The 25,074-nt window shown below is 42.3% G+C and overlaps 1 protein-coding gene and 1 pseudogene across 1 annotated transcript in view; one reads left to right on the top strand and one right to left on the bottom strand.

Moving 5' to 3' along the window:
- The window catches only part of GHR (growth hormone receptor), a 256,785-nt gene that overhangs the window by 224,493 nt on the left and 7,218 nt on the right, over positions 1 to 25,074 (top strand). The window contains exons 4-7 of the mRNA XM_021700587.2: positions 1,097 to 1,226; positions 7,664 to 7,836; positions 12,508 to 12,686; positions 21,438 to 21,603. Coding sequence (XP_021556262.1) covers positions 1,097 to 1,226; positions 7,664 to 7,836; positions 12,508 to 12,686; positions 21,438 to 21,603 — 648 coding nt within the window. The remainder of the gene's footprint in view (positions 1 to 1,096; positions 1,227 to 7,663; positions 7,837 to 12,507; positions 12,687 to 21,437; positions 21,604 to 25,074) is intronic.
- On the bottom strand, positions 20,110 to 20,985 carry LOC110589929 (annotated as a pseudogene).

Here is a 25,074-nt window from a genome sequence, read left to right as displayed (position 1 = left end):
ATATATTAAGTTTCAAATCTAATGGAAGACTAATCATATAAGGAGGGAAAAAAAAGAAACTTGGCCATCTCCAAAATGGCCATGGAACTCAGAGAACAATGAGAATTGATATACAAAAAATGAGTTTTGCCTCAGACTTGTCTGCTGCAGATTTCATAGATGCAGAGGCGTTTGGGTTAATATCCTAACACATAGGAGGCAATCACCACTTCTCAAATTTGAGTTGACACATAAGTATGCAGAAGTTTTTTAGTCATCATCTACCTAATGAATGTACAGTCATCATCTACCTAATGAATGTACAGTCATCATCTACCTAATGAATGTACCTAATGAATTCTTTTTAAAGAATGCAGACCTAGGTGGCTTTTTATAAAAAAAAAAAAAAAAATCTATAAAAAGAGGAAATGCCCTGTAGTGGATGCTGCGGTCCCAGGCCACGTCCCTTTGTCCCACCTGATGCGAGTGCATGCATCTGTGGTGCACGGCCGCCATCGTGCACATTGCCACGTCCACTTCGGGAGCCTGTCCAGGCTTCTGTCAAGCCAGGCAGGATCTTCAGCCCTTGTGCGGGTGTGCCCTAGAAGTTCATGGGCATGAACACCTCCAGGGCAGCCCTCAAGCAGTGGAGAGTGGGGGTTGGGGGATATACACCGCAGCCTCCCCTCCTTCTCTAGGACACACTCCATGCTCTACAGCTTCTCCGAGAGGCCTCTGTGGAGGTGGGCCCCTGGCTGGCCACTGTGGGAACCCACTGGACAACACACGTTGTTAGCTGTCCTCCCTCCCCTTTCCACTCTCCCTGGCCCCTCACTTCCTGTTCCTGGGGTCACCTTCCAAATAAACCCTACCTCTAGTTCTGGTTTCTTAAACAGGCCCTAAAAATAGTGTTTGACATGAAGACAGAACAGTTTGTCCCTGGAATCGAGAGCTGACAGAGAAATAGCTGGCATTACAACGAGCTCCTAAACTGTGACCCAGGAAAACAGTGTCTCTGGAGGAAATGGTTCTTCTTTACCACTTTACATATGAGTTTTATTAGGACCATACCTGACCTTCCTGATTTCATGCTTTGCCTTTTCTGTTTATTCTGCAGATTCTTCTGGGAAGCCTAAGTTCACCAAGTGCCGTTCACCTGAACTAGAGACTTTTTCATGCCACTGGACAGATGGGGTTCGTCACGGTTTGAAGAACCCAGGATCAGTACAGCTGTTCTATATTAGAAGGTGCAGGCTTTATGCCTTTCTGACTTTTCCATGCCTTTCTGACTTTTCCATGCCTTTCTGACTTTTCCCTCCATGGATTTTCGGATAAAAGTATACTGAGTTGCATGCAGTGGTGGACATAGAAAGCATTTTTTTTTTGATGACTTAAATGTATACATTTATTCAAAAAAAGTTAATTAAGCCCTTACTATGCGTTTGATGCTATTTAAGGCACTGGAGATACAGTGCTGATTACAAAAAGGGTAAGGACCCTGGCCTCGTGGAGCTTCATTTCCAACAGGGGAAGACAGACAACAAAAAAATAAGTAAAATAAATAAATGTCAGCTAGTAAAAGGGTTATTAAGAAAAGTAGAAGCCAGAAAGAGGATAAAAAGTGCCCACACTGTGAATGAGTACATGCGTGTGCATGAGAGTGTGTGAGGGTGAGTGTGTGAATATGAGTGAGCATATGTGCGAGTGGGTGAGAGTGTGGGTGCAAGTGTGTATGTGCAGGAGTGTGTGTGAAGTGTGTGCAAGTGTGGGTGTGTGTGAGAGAGGGAGTGGTGAGTATGTGCATATGAGAATGTGTGGAAGCAGGTGTGTGGATGTGCACAAGGATATGAATGTGTACGTGTATATGAGAGAGCGAGTATGTGAAGGTGTGGATAAGGGTGCATGAGTGTGTGTGCATGTGTGTGTGTGCAGGGAGCTTGGGTGATGCTTTAGATGAGCAGCTCACAGTGGGCCTTGCTGACGTGCTGTGTTATAGCAGAGACAGAAGTGCAGTGAGAGAGGCCCACAAGAATGTCTGGGGGGAAAACTGTGCCGGAGAGGAAATTACAAGTGCAAAGGCCCTGAGGCTGATCTGTTTGAGGAAAGCAGGAGGCCCGCATGGATGGCACAAGGTGAAACATGGGGATGTGACATGAGCAGAGGTAAGAGACTTAGCCAGAGCCCGACTGTGCCAAGCCTTGTTGGCCATGGCTGGGCCTTGAATTTGACTTCATCTGTGGTGGGCTTTGAGAAGACGTGTATGTTTTAAAAGACTCAGCTTAGTGTCTAAGTAGAAAATAGACTATGTTCCTATTAAATTAGTTATACTCAGTAAGGAATTGTAGTACTTTTCTATTCCATTTTGACCGGTGGTCTTCTAAAATAACAGAGGAAGAGTGAAATGAAGATCTCTCAATATAATCACCATCCAAGTAGTTTCTTTCTGACCCCTCACCTGGAATTATTTCCATTTCTGTTTACTCTTATGTTGTACCTTTTTTGCCTTTTCTAAGTTTTAGGTTCTAACACTTTATCATTTCCCCGTTTCCACCCAACCCCCAGGGGAAGCCTAAGCCAAGATTCAAGGGTAGCCGGGACCCTTTGTCCCAGGGTGGGAGCGTTCACGGGTCCAAGGCTGATGCCATCTATGCCACAGAGGAGCGGGGGAAGGGAGGGAACAGGCCGGGAGCAGCCAAAGACGTGGGCTCAGGGCCAGCAAACCCGCATCTCGGCCTGACTCTGGCACTCGCTGAGGAATGCCACGCAAAGTAGTCGGTTCACAACTCAGCTGCCTCATTTGCGAAACAAGAGACGGCAGGTCTTGTCTTATGCCTTCTTGTGAGAGTTTGGGTCGATAATACATGAAAAGCGCTTAGCACTGCACGTGGCACAGCACAGATAATCACCAAATGGTAGGTGCTGTTACCCTTGGTAATGTGGTAATTTAAAATCATAATGATACAGAAAGCCAATTCCTGGGCTACAAAAATGACTTTTGATTCTCTCCGGCTACTGATTATTGGTCTGTTCTGAGGCCGTTGTTAGTGCAAAACGGGGTACTCAGTATACAAGTAAATAGTTTGAGGTAGCAACCCATACTGGCCTTACCCACTTCCCCGGTGTGAGGGAGGTTTCCTGGATGTGCCCCAGAGGGCACACAGATACGACATGGCTGGGCACCCAAGGCACTTTTTTTCTCTTAGGGCTGACACTACAGAGAGGTGGGGGTGAAGAGGCTACACTGCTTTGTGGAAGTACATTTGGACAGGAGGCTTATATGTTTGGTAACACTTTGGAATATCCGTTGGATTGACTGTTAAAGGGAGAGAGATTTCGGAGGTACAGAGAGCCAGCTCAGTGAGGACAAAGTGAGTTATTTTGTGCAGGCACGAAGAACTAAACTGAAGAGAGAGAGGGCAGAGTCGGGCCCACTTTATGGAAATGGGTTATTACCAACCCTAATATTCACCAAATCTGAACTTGAGCAAAAAGATAAATCCAAAGGTATAAAACCCTCACAAATATATATTTATTCCTTACTTTCTTCCATCCGGGTCACATGCCTTTGCCTCCAGGCCTCCTCTGCGCACGCTAGGCCTCTGAGCACCCACCCCCAGTCCAAAGCCAGGCTCTGTGCTAACGGAGATGCCACAGAAAGGGTGACCAGGTGGAGGGCAAACCTCAACATATTTGGAAGGATGTCGGTAACTTTTGCCCTAGTGGGGTTTGGGATCCCAGGGGAAAACACTGTCACATCTCCAAACCCCCAAGCACAACCTAATGATTAGGGCCAATCCCAACTTGCAAAATCGGTATTTTGTGTTTTCCCTACAAAAATCTAATTATTTTGAATATCTAGCCAAAATAGCATAAGCCTCCAGCCCGGTTTATCTAGGAAGGGTAGAACGCAAGGGTCTAGGATGTCAGGCCCACACCGCCCCAGTGAGTACACAGCTGTGTTAGCCTTCACACTGGCTCCTGGCACAGAGAGGACCGTACAGATGCGCTTTCTGACTCTGATCATTGTTTCTCAGAATTCAGGTCCCAGGCAACTCCTGGAACTATAGAATCGTGACCCCTCTTCACGGACACACGAAGCTGGGACAGGATTTCATCCAGAACTGGAGCAGGGGAGATAGGAAGGCTCGGGGAAGGGGCCCATGCACTGGGCTTTCAGTTTTACCAGCCTGGCCTTGGTAACTAAAGCACAAAGGAGCCTAACCACGTCAGGCTATCCACTGGACAGGCCCAGAGGCAGCCGCATGCGTGGCTGTCTCTGCCCCTGGCCAGGGGAGCAGCCTGACTGCAAATCACAGGCACCACAGCAGGAGGGTCTGGGGGGGCCTGTTGGAGATGCTCTGCTCTCAGCTCCCTGCCCGCAGATGCCTTAATGTTGAAGAAAGGGGGCTTGTGAAGGCTCGATCCCAGAGACTATCCCACCACTTTTGTCATCCCGCATGCTCACTCCCCTCAACAAATGATCCTGGCCTGTTAAAGGAAAGTGTATTTTCCATGCAAGGTTCTGGAGGAGATGAGAAGGGAGAAAGGGCACTGTTGCTTTTCCTTTTTTCTAGAGAAAAGATTGAATTTTAAGCCTAAAACACATGATCTGTATGTAATGAAAACTGTGGTCCTTAGAACATAAATGATGTTTTATTTGTAGGATTTTTCTTCCAGTTGCTAGATGGAAAAGCATTTGGATAGAAAGTATTTCTTCTCTTTATTCTGATTTTTACCAGTAGTCCCATTGTACAGCCTTCCTTCCATTTCACAAGATGGACTAGGAGCAAACCTCATGCACTTAACTCTTAGGGGTACGACAAGGAGAAAGTAGTTTCCAGAAATTGGTTTTGGTCGCCTGTGTAGAAGTTCAGCCCAGGGAACACAGGCCAGAGTCTCTGTTTTGCAAGTCCATTTGTTTTTTTGGCTAAATTTAAGAGTTTAAAAATAAGTTTTAAATATTTATTTAAAATAAAATTCAACTTTGGTTAATGAGGGGGAGGGCCCTGGGAGTTGTGTTTTGAACGAACTGTTCCTGTGCTTAAGATAAGTGCTTTAAGTTGTTTGCTCTGTGGAACTAATGGATTTGGAATAATCTAAACAAGGTTTTTCATGCAGTCCCCATGGGGACACGTCAAAGTTGAAAAAACGGAAAACACACAGAGCTAAACTTCCTATTACAAATCCAGACCTGCAAAGCACTGTACTACATCCTTACATTTTAATACTAACTTTTATACTATCAACTATGCTAAATATATTTTTTTATCTGTCTTATTATATAAGAGCCTCATTTCTCTGGGCAATCTTGCTAAACCGTTCTCTTTAATATACTCTTACTTAGTTTGAAAGTCAAGATAAAATAAACCATACTGTAGGTCAATGACCCACCTATCCCTAATTTTTAATCCTTTTCCTACTACTCTAAACATACACACACACCCCTACACATTTACACACATATATACATATACACATACACACGTACACATATATACACATACATAAATACACACATATACATACACACTCCCACACATACACACACACACCACTCACGTTTCCCATCAGGGATGAATCTCCCTCTCATCCAAGGGTATGCAACTTTTAAAAATCTCAACCAGAATTTAAGCCACAGTTCACTGGCCATGTTAATCCCAAGTTCTTTCCAGCAGCTGATGAGCAACTGTCTCAAGGACCCCCTCATACTACACAAGTTTCTTCCCAGTGCCAAAGAGACCAGCCTGAGTAACAGCTGTAAAGAAGGAAGCGTGCGTTGTCTCCCAGCTCATCCCTTCCTTCCTGTCCCTGCCTTCCCTATAGCCTGTGGTGTCCTGGTCGCTCATTGCTACCCAGCACCCGTCCCTGAGAGGGGCGCTCACAGACCTCTACTCTCTAGCCTACCAGCCGCAAGCACCTCAGCCTACACAAGGTCATTCCTACCTTCTTCCCCCTCAGCCACAGACCACCTGGTTTTATGTCTCCTTGACTTATAAACCTCCTTCTCAGCTGATACCTCATGAATAATAAGCAAATAATGAAGTATTCCCCCCAAGTAGCAATTCTAATTTGAGAAGTTTTCCCATTTGTTCCATTGCCCTCCCTTCCCCTCACCATACTCATGCCCATGCTTGCGTACCTCAGTACCTTTGACTACTCAGTTCCCTCCTTCCTTTCCCTATTGCCACGTATTAAGCTTTTACCCATCCTTCAAGATTGCTAGAAACACCACCTCTACCTTGAAGCCTTCCGTGAACAGCCAGAGCAATCATCCCCTCTTCCGAACTTTTAGGGAGACTAATGAGCACTATTTGTGAGCACAAACCCACACTGCTTTGTAATACAGTTTTTTAATCCTTCCTCTGAGGCAGGAGTCATTACTTAGACACACGTGCATCCTGCATAATGTCCAGCGCAGTGTTTTATATATAATCAATGCTTATTACATGTGAATGGAATGACTACAGGATACCAAAAAAAAAAGTACTCAGATGGTAATTTCTGAGTCTCCTTCTAGCCTGAAGGTAGGAACGCCATCATATTAATCATTATATCCACACAGGGCTAGTGGCATCTGGAATGCTTCTATAGGACGTATATAGTAGGCAGCCAAAGATGGTTTGCTGGACTCATTCAGTCAGTCAGAGGGATGGGACTTGGGAGGGCTGTGTCACATTCTAGCACACGTTCGCTCTGTTCTGGCAGGGGTGGCCTTGAGTAGGAGAAATCCTTGCTTGCTCTGCATTTTTGTTCAGGCCCCCATGGCAGCTGACCAGGGATTTCCCTTTCCCTAAACTCTGCTTCCTTCCCCAGTCAACTTCCTGGCATCTCTTCTCCATTCAGCTCACACCCTGCCAATGTTTTAAGTCATCAGGGTACATGCTGCTCTCTGTAGTGTGGGGTAGAGGTGAATAACTGGATGGCGGAATGTGAATATGACCTTTTGTCTCTTTTAGGGTGGGGAGAAAAAGGCTAGGATCCCCATGTTTCATAAATGTCACCTGAAGGTCCAGCATGTTTACAATGTTCTCATGGCTCTTCGTGTAATTAAGGAAAAAAAAAACAGGAATATGGGAAGGAGTTCAGGACCTCAGGAAGACTCCCCCAAGCCTAAGACAGCCTTGGGGAGATGGACGCAGGGTACAGTGGTTCAGAGTAGGGTGGTAGCCGATTTTCCACCTCGAGGCCCCCCAAATCTCCGTGGCACTCAGCCTGAAGAATGCCATTGGTGTGCCTCCTCAGTCTCTTCCACCATGAGTTGGGGAAACATCCGGGTCCAAAGAGTCACTGTTCTTTGGGAATCTTTATAGTTTGGAGTTGGCCCTCTGTAGTGTTTTAATAAAGGAACATTCTAAACCTCCCTAAGCCTTGGAACCCTCATCTGTTCAATGTGGATAATAAAGTACCTACCCACAAATTACTTAATTTAGGAGCTGGCACATCATATGCAGTCAATGCACAGATGCTTTTGCTGTTGTACAAGTACCAACGGCCTCCTATCAGTCTGCAGACACTGTGGATGAGTCCACAGATGTGATACTTCTTGGAAGTGATGCCACTAAAATACTTGCTTGTGAAATATTTGTGTTCCAGCTTATTGAATCTGACTATCAGGCACCTCACTTTGACTTAAACCATGGCATGATTTTTGGAACAATTCATCCTTTTTTACCCTCCATTTCAGGAGCACTCAAGAATGGACTCAAGAATGGAAAGAATGCCCTGATTATGTCTCTGCTGGAGAAAACAGCTGTTACTTTAATTCATCTTATACCTCCATTTGGATACCCTACTGTATCAAGCTAACCAGCAATGGTGGTACGGTGGATCAAAAGTGTTTCTCTGTTGAGGAAATAGGTAAATCACAGGTTTGTGTTTTATTTGACATGGCTTTAGATTAAATAAGCAGGGAAGCCTCAGTGTCCAGGTGTATTCAAGTAGGAAGACTGTCATTATAATCTAGGTGAATGGAGGTCTACTTTATAGGGCATGAGATCAGCTAGTGAACAAGAGGGAGAAGGCAGGGAGAATGGAAGTTGGCTCTAAAATAAAATAACCTGGCAGTAAATGTTGTCAAGAAAAGAATGGGAGTCTTGCAGAATCTTTTCCTTAAGGAGGTCTTTCAAGCTGGATTATGTTCTTGGGTCCCACAAGAGACAAACTCAATGGACTTCTAGGATTCCTTCTTTCCCAATTTTTCAAAATGATTATTATATTCAGATCTGAAATATGTTGACCTTTGACTCCTATCATCACTGTAATAAAAGCCTAGATTTTCTTTATCACAAAGCATAATAATTCTGGAATTTTATGTTTACAAAACAGCCGAAAATCAGTTTAAAGACATGTTTATAGGATCTCAAGACAAACACTGGAGATAATCAGAGCTCAATGAGCTAAATGAAAGATCTAGACAGATTATCCCTTGCCCATGGTGTGGACACAAGGGGAAATGAAACAAAACAAACAACTGTAATTGGAATATTTATGTTTATTCTATAATAGTGTAAACAGCAAAATATAAAGAATCAAAGAAGGACTTTGAGCAGCTGATGTTGGTCCCTCAGAATCTATCCACAGAAGCTCATCTGTTATAGAAATTGCTTGGAGTTTCTCTGACACATGCTGTCCTTACACGCTTGTGTGTGGTTTCCCAGGCACTGGCAGACTGGAAGAGGCTAAGAGAATGTGGCTAGAAGCTGCAGGCAGAAACAAATAAATCTGATAGCCTGTCAGGGAGAAGAACAAGCAGAAAAGAGAACCCAACTGCATAACTTGCAGAGACTATTCAGTGTATGCCCCAATGTCAATAGACGTAGCTGTTGAGTGGCTGAATGCATAGTAGTAAGAATTACCGGGTCAAGACCCATGTTCTAACCCTGTCCCTGCCAGTAGCTAGCCCCACTCATTTCCATGGCTGACTTTCACAGAGGGCCTACCATGCCCTGGATGCTGTGCTAGGTGTGGTGCCTACAGAATGAGTAAGATATGGTCAAGTAGGGGAGGCAGGTGTGTTAAATAATTGCAGTACTGTGTCTTAGGTGCTGGACTCGAGGTGTATGGAGGACACTGTAAGCCAAGGTAGTAGCCAAAGGTACAATGATTGACTGGGCCCGAGGGATGAAGAAGGGCTGCCCAGACATGGTGGCAGTTCAGTTACTCCTTAAAGCATCGGTGGGAGTTGCCAGGTATACCAGATAGACTGTGTCTTCCAACAACTACTAAGTTCTGAAAGTGACAAATGGCACAGAATAGTGACGGACTCGGGAGCAGTTAGGCAGGCCTGACTGATCAGCCAGAGAAATTGTAAGTGGTCTTGTGTACCCCACAAAGGAATTTAGACTTTATCTTACTGCCAAGAGGTGCATTTGAGGATGTTTAAGAAGGGAAATGACCTGAGGATAATAATAGCTAACACTTACAAAGCCCCTACCTATGGGTCAGGTATAATAACCACATGAGAGAGGTTCTATCATAATCCCCATTTCACAGATGATGACATTGAGGCTCAGAGCATTTAAAGGCTAACTCAACAGCTAGCAGGCAGAACTGAGATTTGAACCTAGGCAGCATAGCTCCAGAGTCCACACTCTTAATCTCAAAGTTATCCAGTGCCACCTGTTGTGTTACTAATGTCTCAGGGAAATCCATCCTGCTGCAGTGTAGAGGGTAGATTGGAGTAACACAGACTGGAGATAGAGAGCTCAGAGGACTTGGTGATAATCTTCGTGACAATTAAGGCAAAAGATGGTGACAGGCAGTTACAACCATAACAGGGAGGGAGGGAGCTGGGAGGGGGAGACCGCAAGGAATGAGGTGAGCCTAATCTTAAGAAGACAACCACAGGCCTTCAGCCTCCTCACGCATTTTGTGAGTTTTCTGCTGCTACCTCACAGGGCTCATCTTTGGGTTTAAAGCACTGTATTATTAGACATTTGTTGTTCATTCATGCGTTCAGCAAATATTTATTGAGTCCCTTCCTTGGGCCAGGTACATTTCTAGGTGCCAGGAGCAGAAAATGTCTGCCCTCGTGGGATTTTATCCCAATGAGGGTGGAGAGAGACAATACTCTGAGGAAAAACGACACAGGGAGGGAGAGGAGGAGTGCAGGAGCGTTCGCGATTTTAATAGAGTCATCAGAGCTGACATTGCTGAGTAAAAAAACTGAGAGAACAATGTGTCCATCTGAGGGAAGGGCCCTTCAACAAGAGGGCACAGCAAGGGTAAAGCTCCTGTGGTGGGAGCATGCCCTTGCTCACTCGAGGAACAGCGTGGTGGGGAGAGGGGCTGGCACAGAGCCAGCAGGGGGCACGTAAGAGGCCACATCTGAGGGATCCGAGAGGCAAAGTCACTGCACCCTTGAAGCCCTTGGATGACTTTGGCTTTCACCTGGAGTGAAAAAGGAAGGCTTTGGAGGGTTTGAAATGAGTGATGTGTTCTAATTCAAGTGTGAAAATAACCACTGTGACAAGTGTATTGAAAATAGACTGAAGGAGGACAGAGACCCCAGGAGGAGACCACTTCGGAGGCTAATGCAGCAATATGGGCAAAAAAGTGTCATGGCAGGCCTGGGTTGTGGAGGTGCTGGTGGTGAGCAGTGGTTAGAATCTGGGACCATCTTGGGGCGCCTGGGTGGCTCAGTCGTTAGGTGTCTGCCTTCGGCTCAGGTCATGGTCCCAGGGTCCTGGGACCGAGCCCCGCATCGGGCTCCCTGCTCTGCAGGAAGCCTGCTTCTCCCTCTCCCCCTTCCCCTGCTTGTGTTCCCTCTCTCACTGTGTCTCTCTCTGTCAAATAAATAAATAAAATCCTTAAAAAAAAAAAAAAAGAATCCGGGACCATCTTGAAAGTACAGCTGACAGAATGTGGGGGTGGTGAGAAAAAGATGTGTCAAGGAAGAGCTCACTCATTTCATCTTGAGCACCTGGAGGATTGGAGCCACCATTAGCAGCGAGAGGGAAAGTGACAGAGGACCACATTCCAGGCAGGGGACCAGGGGCTGCCTGGGGATGTACTCGGGCTCAAGTGCTTTTGCAACATCTCAGAGGAACTGTGGAATACAGCACGTGGCAGGATGTACAGAGGGAAGGGGGAGCTTGTTATGATGCTTATAACAGTGGTATGAGCCCTCTCAGAAAGGACCATGTTCCATATCTTCTATTTAAAGTAGAAAGGGGAGTTTTTAAGATGAAACATGAGTAATAAGTTGAAATTTTTTGACCAAAAACATTTTTAATATTTTGGTCTCTTCGAGGGTTAAACTTCAGTTATCAGAATTCCTCAGTCCCCAACAAATCCAGAAGGGCGAAGCATTACAGTCCTGATTGTAGCCATATGCAACTCAGCTATTTTGCAGATCCCTCCAATTTAATTTCCAAAATGTGGTCATTATTAGTCATATTTGGATTCCCTGTTTTTTTAAAGTTGTGTCCACTCTACAGGAGTCAATATCATGCTCCTTCACAGTAAGGTCTGTTTTCACTCTGGTTGAATGAAAGAGCTTCCCCTTTTGGCCACCAGATTTTAACAGCCAGTTAGAGCTCCTCACACTTATTATCTGTAGGCAATTCTCTGGCCAACCCTAGGGATCCAGACTGTGCAACACTCTAGGTGACCTTCTACAAACAGTAGAAAAGAAAGTAAATCTTACTCTGTATCTACAAGTGACTTTTGAAAACCTCAGTACTGAGACCGAAAGAGGAATAATTTATCGGGAACTATCTAGAATGTAAATTTAGGTATAGTTCCTAGCTTGGGAATCCGTATTTCTCTTCATCGGTCTTTGGGAAATTGTAGTCTTTGCAGTTCTAATAAGCAGAATACAGCTGACTTACCAGAGAATGTACAGTATGTCAATAGAAACCAAGCAAAACACTATTTCAGATTGTTCATATGTGGTTAAGTAAGAGACAGAAAACCCTGACTCATCACCATTTGAGAGAAGAGTACAATGCCTTCCTTCTTATGTCTGAAAAAATCATCACATGTGGCGAGGAAGACAACAAGCTAAGGAGCATTAGCTGAGGGTTTGGAAGAACTGTTCTAATAGCAATACAGAAATTAATAAGACAAGATCCTTGCCCTAGGTAATAAACAATTTGGAATAAAAAAGATTTCTCTATCCCTAGTTCCAAAACAGCCACGTGTTTAAATACTCTAGGTCTTTGTGACTCTGTTCTTCAGTTTCGAGTTACAATGAATTCCGTTGCCAAAATCCCAAAGCATTAATCCTATCAGGGCTAAAAGAAATGTAAGACATGGCAGATCCTCAAGAAAAATTTTAGATCAGATTTTAAACTTGAAAAGGAATTTTTTGTAGGGGTTTTCTTCAAAGTTAAAAACAGATCATACTCAAGTCAAAAAAAAATGATACTCTTATACAGTGAGAGTATAATAAGAATATTGGAAGAATTCAGGGTATGAATAATAAAAATGCATAAAGTAATTGGTCTCTTCAGAAAAAAAAAAACACTCCATTAAATCAAGCTGTTCCTGTCTGTCTGTGCACTAACTCTCTGTCAAAATGCACAGTGCAACCAGATCCACCCATCGGCCTCAACTGGACTTTACTGAACATCAGTTTAACGGGCATTCATGCCGATATCCAAGTGAGATGGGAACCACCACCCAATGCAGATGTTCAGAAGGGATGGATAGTCCTGGAGTATGAACTGCAATACAAAGAAGTAAATGAGTCCCAGTGGAAAATGGTAAGATATCATTACATATCACACTTTAAAAGGCTTTGCCTTTTCTTCTTTTTATATCAACAACACCTCTCTAATTTACAATTAGACTTCCTTTTGACCTAATTCCACACGCTCGTGCTATAGACTCCATATTTTCTTATTTGAGAAAAACAGACAATCAGTAAAATACCATCTTGGAATTCTGTCCAATAGCAGATGCTTACGTGGAGCTTCTATGGAAGCCTAAGGAAGGAAAGGAAAACTATCTCCCCAGTCATCCTCAGTGGCCTGTTTAACTTTTGAACAAAGTTGTATACTCTAGCTACTTAAGGTATCTTTGAGGATGTGGCTAAACATGGGAAGAGTCATGATCAAGGTCAACAGTGAGCTATGGCTACATATTCTCCCATGATTTTAGTTGCTAGTATTTACAAGACCCCCATTAAAGTAAGTTCATAAGTGACTCCAGGAAGGAAACAGAGGAAGGGAGTTTGTCCCCTAGAGGTCTCAGAAGGATGTTTTGTTACATACCTCAGGGAAGAATCGAGCTAAATGGTTTTTATGTAGGCGAGTAGCACGGTGGTGGTTGACCTCTGAACTCCTTACGTCCTTGACAAATATATGGGAACTAGGCACTTAGATAAGTTCCACATGGCGCACAACAAGGAGAAAAACAGGATTATCTTGCTGCTCCCAGTATAACTAATTCTAAATCAGTCTAACCACAGAGTCATAGCCCTGGCCAAGCCAAGTGGTTTCTGGGCTGTCAGTAGGTCGTGCCCTGTGGCCTGGCAGATTCACTCCCAGAATTTTGAGACACCAGGCCTTGTCCGTTCAGGAATCTGCTGAAAAAGAAGCCAATTTTGTCATTAAAGTTAAGTTTGGAGCAGCTGTGAACAGTTAAATACTGGGCTTTGAGGTGCTGTTTTCAGCATTATTTTAATTTAGATATCTGTTCCATTAACTTGGTGCAAAAAAGCCCGGTTGGTGGCTGAGTCAAAGAAGACTTTCTAAACTCAAGTTTCAGTCAAACATGTATTCAGCAACCAGATATTGAAATAACTACCGTGCACAAGGCACCGTGCCAGGAGCCCCAGGGAGCAGTTCTCAGAGTGTGAACTTGTGCAAGCCCTGAGGGTCCCTGAGACCCTTTCAGGGAGTCCACAAAGTCAAGACTGTTTTCCTACTAATACCGAAAGGTTATTTCCCTTTTTCACCGGGTTGAGATCTGTAGCGATGGTGGGAATATTGCTGCCAGCTGAGCACAATCAAGATGGTCATTCCAAACCGTCACCGCGCTCGCCACCCCCGTGCGCGCTCACCAACCCCCGTGTGCGCTCACCAACCTCTGCGCTTACGGTAACGGGGAGAAAGCCAGCCTCACATAAGGGTTGTCTTGATGAAGCTGCACATTTTATTAATTTTATTAAATCTCAACCTTTGATGACATAGCTTTTTAATATCCTGGGTGACACATGTTGAGGACACACAACGCACTTCTGCGGGTACTGAGGGGCCGATGGTTGTCTTAATGAGGCACGCAAATGGCCGAGTTGCTCGCTGCACCAGCTGCTTTTTTGCACGGAACACCATTTTCACTTGAAAGAACAACTGATAAACTAATAGATGGTTATTCATAGTGAGGTTGGCAAAGAGTTGGCAAACATTTCTTGAAAAAGAATGAAGTGGGCTTATCAGTCCAAGAAAAACGATCGACAGTAATTGTTACCAATGAAACTTGGGCTTTCAAAGGAAAATTCGAGTTTTGGGAAACTGGAATCTGATCTGCAGCAGTGAGCTTGAGAGCTTTCCCAGTCTTTGAAGACTTTCCTGACGAGATCAATGGTGATACTAGCTAAAGTGATTTTTTATATTGTATAATAAAATGTGTGAACATTTAGAAAATTTGCATAACTCAATGAGCCAATATTTTCCAAATGACTAATACATGATGTAACCAAAATCATTCATGGGGAAATGATCCATTCAAAGTGCTAGGTGGAAAGGTGGATTTTAATGTAGCAAGATACGAAAGATTCATTGATACAGTTTCAGATTCTACATTGCAACTAACCTTAAGTAACTACCATGCTTACCATGCTAGTTTGATCTGTAGTCCTATCTGACTGGATTAATCCATCTCCCAAAAAAGGTCTTAGGCCTCTGGTGTTTGATGCGTCTCATCCATTCTTGGCCCTGGAGCCAGAGTGATCATTCTAAAACACACTCCCTCGCTTAAAATTCTTTTCATAAACACTCAAAAATATGCACACACTTAAATCCACTTTTTACTTGTATGATTCTGTGAGTCTTGACAGATCCATAGGGCTTGGTAGCTACCACCACAATCAGGATAGAGAACAACTTATCATAACCTTCATCCTCTCCCAAACCTGAACCCTTGGCAACCACTGATCTGCTCATCTCTGTAGTTTTGCCTTTTCCAGGCAGTCATTGGAATGGAATGATATAATAACTAACCTTTGACTCTGGCTTCCTTCACTCCTCATAATGCATATGAGATTCCTATTGCTGAGTGAACATTCCTTTTTATCGCTGAGAGTGTTTCATTGAACTGTAAAATTGGTCAGGCTCACTCTCTGTTTCACATGGTGGTTGTGAGTATTAAAAAAAATTCCATTTGGTGGAAGCTAGTTGAAAAATAGAAAAGACCAGATCAATGTCAACACCCGAGGGCACTTAGCACAGCGGTTCCACCCTGACCTCATTTCTACATTCCACACTTGGACATATCCACTGGGATGCTTCAGGGGCTCTCAAAAAAGCAACGTGCTCAAACCTCCTCCTACCTCCCTAGTCTCCCCCTCTCAGTAAATGACAACATGTCCATACAGTTGTTCAAATTTAATCCAGATATTGTCCTGACATCTATCGGTATCTTACTCTTCTTACTCCTTAGCTCCGAATAATCACCAATTCCTATTGATTCATGCTCTGAATTAGATCATGGATTGGTGTCATTATTGTGTCTTCTCTGGATCACCTCAACAGCCTCCTGTGCAATGTCTCTGTTCCCACTCCTTCCCCACTCTGAACCACTTTCCATGGAGCAGAGTGATATTTGCAAAATTCATAGATTTCTTTATTAAATAACAAGATTTCTGTCTATCTATATAGACATGTCTATAAGCAAATATTTTCCTACTTTCCTTATCCAACAGAAAGTCACAATTATTCTGAACTATCCCCAGGACTGAATTTTTCTGTAGGCAATCATATTTAATACTATAGGGTAAGATGTGTCAATGGGCACTTTTCCAAAATTAACATTTCTTAGAAACTTAAACTACTGCTTGTTGAGTTTGGTATTAGTGTTGAAGACTATCCACATGGGTGCCTGGCTGGCTCAGTCAGCAGAGGATGTGACTCTTGATCTTGGGGTTATGAGTTCGAGCCCCACATTGAGTATGGTTACTTCAAAATAAAATCTCTTTTTAAAAAAAGAAGAATATCCACAATTTTCTGAAAAGGCTATTAAAATATCCCACCTTTTCTTCACTATATATCTGTGTGAGACCAGATTCTATTCAATGCACTTCAACCAAAACAACACAAAAGATTTAATGCAAATTTAATACAGAAGCAGATGTGGCTTCTATTCTCCGCCATCATTGTATGTGCGGTTGACTATTCTTCACCATGTCTTCTCACAAGACTTTCAGGATCAAGCGATTCCTGGCCAAGAAACAAAAGCAGAACCATCCCATTCCCTAGTGGATTTGGATGAAAATTGGTCAAATCAGGTACAACTCCAGGAGGAAGCATTGGAGAAGAACCAAGCTTTGTCTCTAAGGAATCGCACATGAGATGGCACACATATTTCTGCTGCATGAAGGCAGGTGTTCCTATCCTATTACTCTGTAAACATCACTACTACCTGAAGAATACGCATGTTTTATCAGGGAAATTATTTTTCTCTGTTACTCTGCTTCTGCCATAGTAGGTTGGTTCAGTAATAAATATGTGAGACCTTTTGTTAGAAAAAGAAAAATACAGAAGCAGATGTAAAAATACAGCCATCTTGTATGAAGCCAGCCATTAAAGAGACTTGCCAAAATGTAAAAATGTAAAACAGTGTCACTCTTCTCACAAAATTATATGTTGTTTTGGAGAATACAATAATTTTTTTTAATTAATATTATTTTAATTTTAAAATTTAAAAAATTCCTGTTTCAGTTTCTAAATGGTGAATAGGGATAAGCATAACCCAAATAAACCAAAATCTTTAGGCTTCTCAGTAATTTTTAAGGGTAAAAAGGAGTCCTGAAACAAAAAGTTTGACTATCCAGGAAAAGCAAAGATGTGAATCCAAACGTTAGCATTCATAGATTTACCAATCATAGTTTCAACCCTGAAAGTCCAGTGATCTAGCTGTATTTCAGCTGATGCACAGATACGAAGCTCGTACCCTGAGCCAGGTCCATGGGAGCATGGGACTTAGTCAATTGACCATTCAGGTGTGCATCCCAGCTTGGCTTTGTCACCCTTTTTATTGCATCTCTGCTAAATCTCATTAGATAGTCCAAAGGGGTCAGTTAACTTTTACTTCACTTAACTTGTATAAGTGAAGTTACATCTTCATGGCATGTCTTACAAGGGTCTCAGACAGAGTTGTCATGAATACCAAGAGTTTATCTGTTAAGACTTGACCTCTGCTGAAGAAATTCACAATCTAATTGGTTATGAGCACAAGTGCCATAAGCTTAAAAACAAGTGAGGTTCGTAAGTAGAGGGGGAAAAGCTAGTGTTTGTTGCGTGTGTCAGGAATCCAGGTTACGACTGACAATGTGGAATTTTGTATTACGGTGCCTTTTTTTAAATTAAATGCATTTTGAATATAAAAGTGATACGAATGGTGATGTAGTTGCTTAAACTATTTACCTGCTAAATCAGGTTAAGAATTTAATGTTTTTTAAAGAAGTAATGAGTGGCAAAGAATTATCCACATTGTATGGGCCATCTCCTGAGCACCCACTCTATACCCAGTATTGGCTGGGCTTTGGAAATGCAGAGATAATGAAGGCGTTGTTTGCACCAGGGAATTTGCAGTGTAATATAGAAATTGGAGCAGTGTAATATAAGTATAAAAAGTAATCTAAGATGTGACTATCTGTCAGGATGGAGTAGGAAAAAATGCCAGGAATGACATCTTAGAATATCAACAATCCTTGCACTGAGGATTGGCTCATATAATCTTTAACAAGAACTCATAAGTTGCATAGGCATTCCCTCCAAGGCAGGTGGCAGGGCTCAGTGCAGGTGGTAGGAGCCATGTAAATGAAATCAGGTTTGGTGTGGCTGCTTTGGAGAGTTGAGGGAAGATAAAGGGGGGGGGGGGCAGAGATCAAATCACTGAGGGCCTCTTTTTGGTTTTGTCATTAGTGAAATCTGTAATGAAATAATATTGGTTACAATAACAGAAATTAGGGCTTCAAAACTGGACACACACGTTTTAAAGAAACCAATAAGATAAGTTTAAAATTCAGAATCTTGCCTTTAAAAAAGCATTTTAGGCATGCAAATATATCATATATTAAGAAGCTTCAGGGGCGCTTGGGTGGCGCAGTTGGTTATGCGGTGACTCTTGGTGTCAGCTCAGGTCATGATCTCAGGGTTGTGAAATCAAGCCCCGCATCAGGCTCCATGCTCAGCACGGAGTCTGTTTGGGTTTCTCTCTCTCTCTCCCTCTGCCCCTCACTCCCCACCCCATGTGAGCTCATGTGTGCACACTCTCTCTCTCTAAAATAAATAAATAAATCTTAAAAAAAAAAAAAGAAGCTTCAATAAAAAGATAAAAACTAACCATCCCATATACACATGGGAAAAAATAGGGACCTTGTGAATAGAAACTGAGGTGAAAGGAAATTTATTTTAGAAGCTGCAGGCCCAGCCTCTGACTTAATAAAACAAATTATGAGAATCTTTTTAATGTGAAAACTCCATGCTGTTGAAAATATAAGTGTTCCTAGTTTTCTGTAAATAGGAGCAAGGTGTTCTATCTGAAAGCATATGAAAAACCCATATTGAATACCTGCTTTGAGTATTTGACTTGAAGGAAAACACTGTCATTAGTTGGGCCTACCTCTTTCATAGCCTTATGTCTAATAGCCGTACTACCCTTCCCCTGGAAGGTAAAAGAATATCGTGACCTTAAGGGTTGTGGGACCTTGATTTTTATTACCAATGACTCTAGTGACATTTTTTTTGCGAATTTTGAATAGGAAACCATTTGAGGTAACTTTAAGCCCTCTAGAATATGCAGAATAGGTATGTAGTTCCTTCTAATAGAATAATTTAGACAATTATGGTTTTTCTAGGACCCTTTCCAACTCTGTGATCTTATGAATGACTACCCAGAATTTCCAAAGAACAAACTGTGCACGTGTGTGTGTATATTTGACTATGATTTGTTTTGGTGTGGAAATACGGGGTTTTTTTTTTCTGTTCTTATGTCTTCATACAAAACTATAATATCCCAAAGGGTAGGCAACATATCCGTAATTTTCTTTATAGCTCCACCCAACTAGAGGGTATTATGCTGAGCGAAATAAGTCAATCAGAGAAAGACATGTATCATATGATCTCACTGATAATGAGGAATTCTTAATCTCAGGAAACAAACTGAGGGTTGCTGGAGTGATGGGGGGTGGGAGGGATGGGGTGGCTGGGTGATAGACATTGGGGAGGGTATATGCTATGGTGAGCGCTGTGAATTGTGTAAGACTGATGAATCACAGACCTGTACCTCTGAAACAAATAATACATTATATGTTAAAAAAAAAAATAGTAGGAAGGGAAAAATGAAGGGGGGGAATCGGAGGGGGAGATGAACTATGAGAGACTATGGACTCTGAGAAACAAACTGAGGGTTCCAGAGGGGAGGGGGTGGGGGGATGGGTTAGCCTGGTGATGGGTATTAAAGAGGGCACGTATTGAATGGAGCACTGGGTGTTATACGCAAACAATGAATCATGGAACACTACATCAAAAACTAATGATGTAATGTATGGTGATTCACATAACATAATAAAATTTAAAAAATAGCTCTATTATGCTTTGATTGTATAGAATATCTGACAGCCTAGTACAAACACATAGCTGCATTTCTTTAAACAAGTCTATTATATCTTGGGTTTATACCAAAATAACTTTGAGGACTGTGATCCATATAACAGACTTTCTCTACAAAGTTATTTGTCTTGATTTTCCTTTAAGTAGCAAACTTCTTCAGTGCATTTTATTTTTTCCCTATTAGAACCTTTTATACTGAATTTGTTGGTGCTTCAAGAAAAGGGCTTTGCCCATAATTATTGGGCCCTGAACTTATGACACCAACTTGTATTTGGCCAATTAGGAACATGGCCAAACTGCATTCTTCTTGGGTCTATTCAGTTAGTAAATGGCACTTAATTGATGGTTTCTTTCATATAATCTTTACCAAGAACTCATAAGTTGCATTGATTATGCCCCAAGAGATGAGAGACCGATGGTAATTCAGGTGAGCACCTCTGAAAAGATTTGTCAGCTTCCTGTCCCACTCTAGCCAGATTTTCTGGAAAACCTTGGAAAATGACTGAAATTCCCCACCAATCTGAGACTGCAGATGAGTTTTCACAACATTAACTGGGAAAACAAGATTCCAACAGACCTCCACAGATAGAATCATTGTGTAAATGAGTGCTGTGAGTCGTTGCGGTAGGCAGATGCTCCTTAATGGGACCTCAAAGGCCAAAGAAAAGACATTGCTGAATCCATTACAGAAAAGAACAGGTACCAAGCCTCGATAATACTCTCACTCCATGGCATCTGAGTGCCTTGAAAGCCTGGTAAGTGTTTGTAAATTTGTCATTATGCTTGTGGTCTTGAAGCAATGTCTGAACTTTTTCCATTGAAGTGAAAATTGCTTCTGCTGTCCCTGCAAGGAGTGCGGCCACACTGCGGGTCGCAAACTCGTGGGGTACTGATGTGTTGTCAGAGAAGGCAAGATAAGTCCTCGTACAGGCCAAACCCAGGTGCCAGTGTAGTTGTCTTCTGCATCAGTGGGGGCAGGATCCTGCCGTACAAGTTTTGAAACCCTCTCTCCTCGACTGAAGCACTGCGTCCCAGGTTTTGATTCCAGACAGCTGTTGCCAAAGAGCACCTTCCGAGTGGGAAATGGGATTGCCGCGTTGTTGAAAGCCGCACAGCAGCCGCAGACGTAATGCGTCATTTCACCAACATTTGCAATAGGAGGTGATAGACCTTGTTTTGAAGATGTTAGGCTGGGCAGCCTCTTTCCAGGAGCTTCTGAATCCACCATGTGGCTTAAGAGCTTTCTTCTTCATGAAGGATATTTTTAACCTGTAACACCAACTGGGCCTGGTGTTTGGGAGGATGGTAGTTTTCGGATAACTTTCTCAATTTCTTCCATTGTTACTGATACGTTAGGTCCTTTCTTCTGCAGTCAATTTTGATACTGGATTTCCTGAAATATCCAGGCTCCATGACAGTCTTGCCACAGAAAGAAAAATCAAATAGGCAATGGCAGCCATCTTTCTGCTAGATCATGCCACCACAGTGCCCAGGCCAGTGAGCGAGCTGCGCTGACTGTGACCAACACCCAACACCCAACACCCCCCCCAAGTGCATTTTAAAATATTATCTACTTTACAGAAATTCATTTTGAATACAAATGTAGAAACACCTTAATAGAGTTTATTGCCTCGAGTTGTTGTCTCACTAACTGATCAGTTTTATATTTTGTCTTGAAAGATGGACCCTGTATTGTCAACATCAGTTCCAGTGTACTCGTTGAGACTGGATAAAGAATATGAAGTGCGTGTGAGATCCAGACAACGAAATTCTGAAAAATATGGCGAGTTCAGTGAGGTGCTCTATGTAGCACTTCCTCAAATGAGCCCATTTGCCTGTGAAGAAGGTAAAAGATTTAAAATGGCAGCCAACATGGCTTTTGTTAATAGAGTAATACATTGCCTCCATTGTCAGGGTGTTGTTCAGATCATGATCCATTAGCATCAAATGTCAGGGTGAGAGACCTCAAGTTCACTCTTTTTAACAGATATTATTCATTACAAAAGTAGAAGGAGAACTTAGTCTGTGATGATTCAATTCAGGAAATGTCCAGGGGTAGATGTAAGTTAGAGAGGGGAAGATGCATTAGGGTATCAGTGGGGGGCTCTCTCTGGATATCAGAATTTCAGATGATTTTTCCTTTGTACATTTCTATATTTCTAAAGATTTCTATAATGAGTTTGTTTTGCATTTATAGTCAGAAAAAAAATGCTTTTCAAATGCATAGTGAAGAAATACTGGATCCATATGGATGGATGGATATGTAACATCTAAGAGAAAGCCTAATATTGTGTCCGCATAGGTAGTCAATGGCAGCTGCTTATTGGCTTTAGAAAGGTTAGATATGGCTTTTACCTGGAGACAGGCTTAATAAGTAGCATGCTAGTCATGTGCAGAATGACATGGAGTATTTGAAGATCCTATATAAGAAATATACAAAGATAATTCAAGTTCAAAGAAATGAGATCTATGAATTCAGAATAAAAGAATTAGAACTTTAGAGACAGAAATAAAAAAGTCTGCTTAACAATGAACAGTAAGTATATAAAATTATCACTCCCACACGGGTATTAGCTGTGGTGCTTCTACAATGAAGCACAGAAAGTTTACAGGGCTATGTATGAGGAGCTGAGGCTTGCTGATGAAACAGTCACAAGCTATGGAGAAATTAAATTTCTATTTCTGCATTGATGATGCTACAGATAGAACCCATCATACTAGAGAGTGCTTAAATGAAAATGCCTATAGCACCGTTTTTTCTAAGCTCTAGTTAACAGGCTTGTTCTTTTAAACAATATTTGATATAATGAAATTCTGATTTAAGAGGTACATTTGCGGGGTGCCTGGGTGGCTCAGTCGGTTAAGCGTCTGTCTTTGGCTCAGGTCGTAATCTCAGGGTCCTGGGATCAAGCACCTCATCGGGCCTCCTGCTCAGGAGAGTCTGCTTCTCACTCTCCCTCTGCCCCTCCCCCTGCTTGTGCTCTCTCTCTCTCTCTCTCAAATAAAATCTTTAAAAAATACTAATAAAATAAAAAGTAAAAAAATAAAATTACATTTGCCACACACCCTTGAAGCTGATTGTGATGCCATTTAATTCAATTAAGCATAGATCTTTTAACTGGTTCTTCCTTCCATGTTTAAAAAAAAAATGAAGTTCTAGCTTTGTTATGTTCCTGAATATGGTATTGATATAAACTTACAGATATCACAAGATACAAAATGGCATTCTCTCCTCCACTAATTCTTTGTAATATCCATCATATCTCCCTTGGGGATTTTAATAACTGAATAAGAAAATAAATATAACAAAGGAATATTACAACATAAAATCCTACTTTTAATAAAGCAACATTCAAGTAAATTCCACCTGTCTTTTCATGTAAAACAGATAACCCTGATGAAGAGGTGGAGTAAAGGGAACCCTCCTGCACTCTTGGTGGGAAGGTAAATTGGAGCAGCCACTCGGGAAAACAGTATGGAGTCTTAAGAATAGAGTATTAAAACATGGAGTGTTGGGGCACCTGGGTGGCTCAGTCGTTAAGCGTCTGCCTTCGGCTCAGGTCATGATCCCAGGGTCCTGGGATTGAGCCCCGCATCGGGCTCTCTGCTCCGGGGGAAGCCTGCTTCTCCCTCTCCCACTCCCCCTGCTTGTGTTCCCTCTGTCGCTGTGTCTATCTCTGTCAAATAAATAAATAAAATCTTAAAAAAAAAAATGGAGTGTTAAAAATAGAAATACCATACAATCCAGTAACTCCAATGAGTTAAAAATAGAAATACCATAGAATCCAGTAACTCTACTATTGGGTATTTACCCAATGAAAACACCAATTTGGGGGTGCCTGGGTGGCTCAGTTGGTGAAATGTCTGCCTTCAGCTCAGGTCATGATCTCGGGGTCCTGGGATGGAGCCCTGCATCCAGGTCCTTGATCAGCAGGGAGTCTACCTCTCCCTCTCCCTCTGCCCTTCCCCACCTCTCTCTCTCTCTCTCTGTTTCAAATAAATAAATAAAATCTTAAAAAAAAAACAAAAAGGGTGCCTGGGTGGCTCAGTTGGTTAAGCAACTGTCTTCAGCTCAGGTCATGATCCCAGAGTCCTGGGATCGAGTCCCGCAGCAGGGAGCCCGGTTCTCTCTCTGACCCCACCCCCTCTTGTGGTCTCTCTCTCAAATAAATAAAATCTTTAAAAAAAGAAAAAGAAAACACCAATTTTATCCATTCACCTACTGATGGACATTTAGGCTGCTTCTGTATCTTGGCTGTTATAAATAATACTGCAATGAGCATGGGAGATAGATAGACAGATCACATCTTCTTTATCCATTATGGAATATTAGCCATAATAAGGATGAAATCTCACATTCACAACAACATAGATGAAGCTAGAGGGTATTATGCTAAGTGAAATAAGTAGCACAGAGAAAGACAAATACCCTATGATTTCATTTATATGTGTAATCTAAAAAACCAAAATAAATGAACAACAAAGCAGAACAGAAACGGACTCATAAATACAGAAGACAAACTGATGGTTGCCAGAGGGGAGGACAGGTAGGAGGACAGGTGAAATAGATGAAGGGGATTAAGAGGTACAGACTCCCAGTTACAAAATAAGTAAGTCACAGGGATGAAAATTACAGCGTGGGGAATGTAGACAATGATATCATAATAACGTTGCATGGTGACAGGTGGTAACTACAGTTATCCTGGTGAGCACTGGATAATGTATAAAATTGTTGAATCCCTATGTTGTACACTTGAAACTAATAGAACACTGTTCATCAACTATATTTCAGTTAAAAAGTGGAGAACACTGGGAACTTACTGCAGACAGCTGGTAGGCACTTGTTCTTAAGAAATGAAATTGAAGTTTTATGAACAGATTGCCCCAATTCTGCCACCAAGTAGAAGATAGGAGCCCCAGTAGTGATCTATTTCTATCAAAGGATATTTTGTAAGCTGTAAAATATATGTCTGCATGTCTAAGAATTTTCAGTCATGATTCAAAAATAGAACTCTGCCCCCATCCTTTTGATGGATCCTTAGTCTGGAGGATAAAAAATTATTACCATACGTAAGATAGATAGATGATAGATAGATAGATAGATAGATAGATAGATAGATAGATAGATAGATAGGGAGGGAGGGAAGGAAGGAAGGAAGGAAGGAAGGGAGGGAGGGAGGGAGGAAGGAAGGAAGGGAGGGAGGAAGGAAGGAAGGGAGGGAGGGAGGGAGGAAGGGAGGAAAGGAAGGAAGGGAGGAAGGGAGGGAGGAAGGAAGGAAGGGAGGAAGGAAAGAAGGAAAGGAAGGAAGGAAGGAAG

Source organism: Neomonachus schauinslandi, chromosome 7, assembly GCF_002201575.2.
Source record: "Neomonachus schauinslandi chromosome 7, ASM220157v2, whole genome shotgun sequence".
Taxonomy (NCBI): domain Eukaryota; kingdom Metazoa; phylum Chordata; class Mammalia; order Carnivora; family Phocidae; genus Neomonachus; species Neomonachus schauinslandi.
Note: the sequence above shows the minus strand (reverse complement) of the source record. Positions and strands in the feature narration are given on the sequence as shown.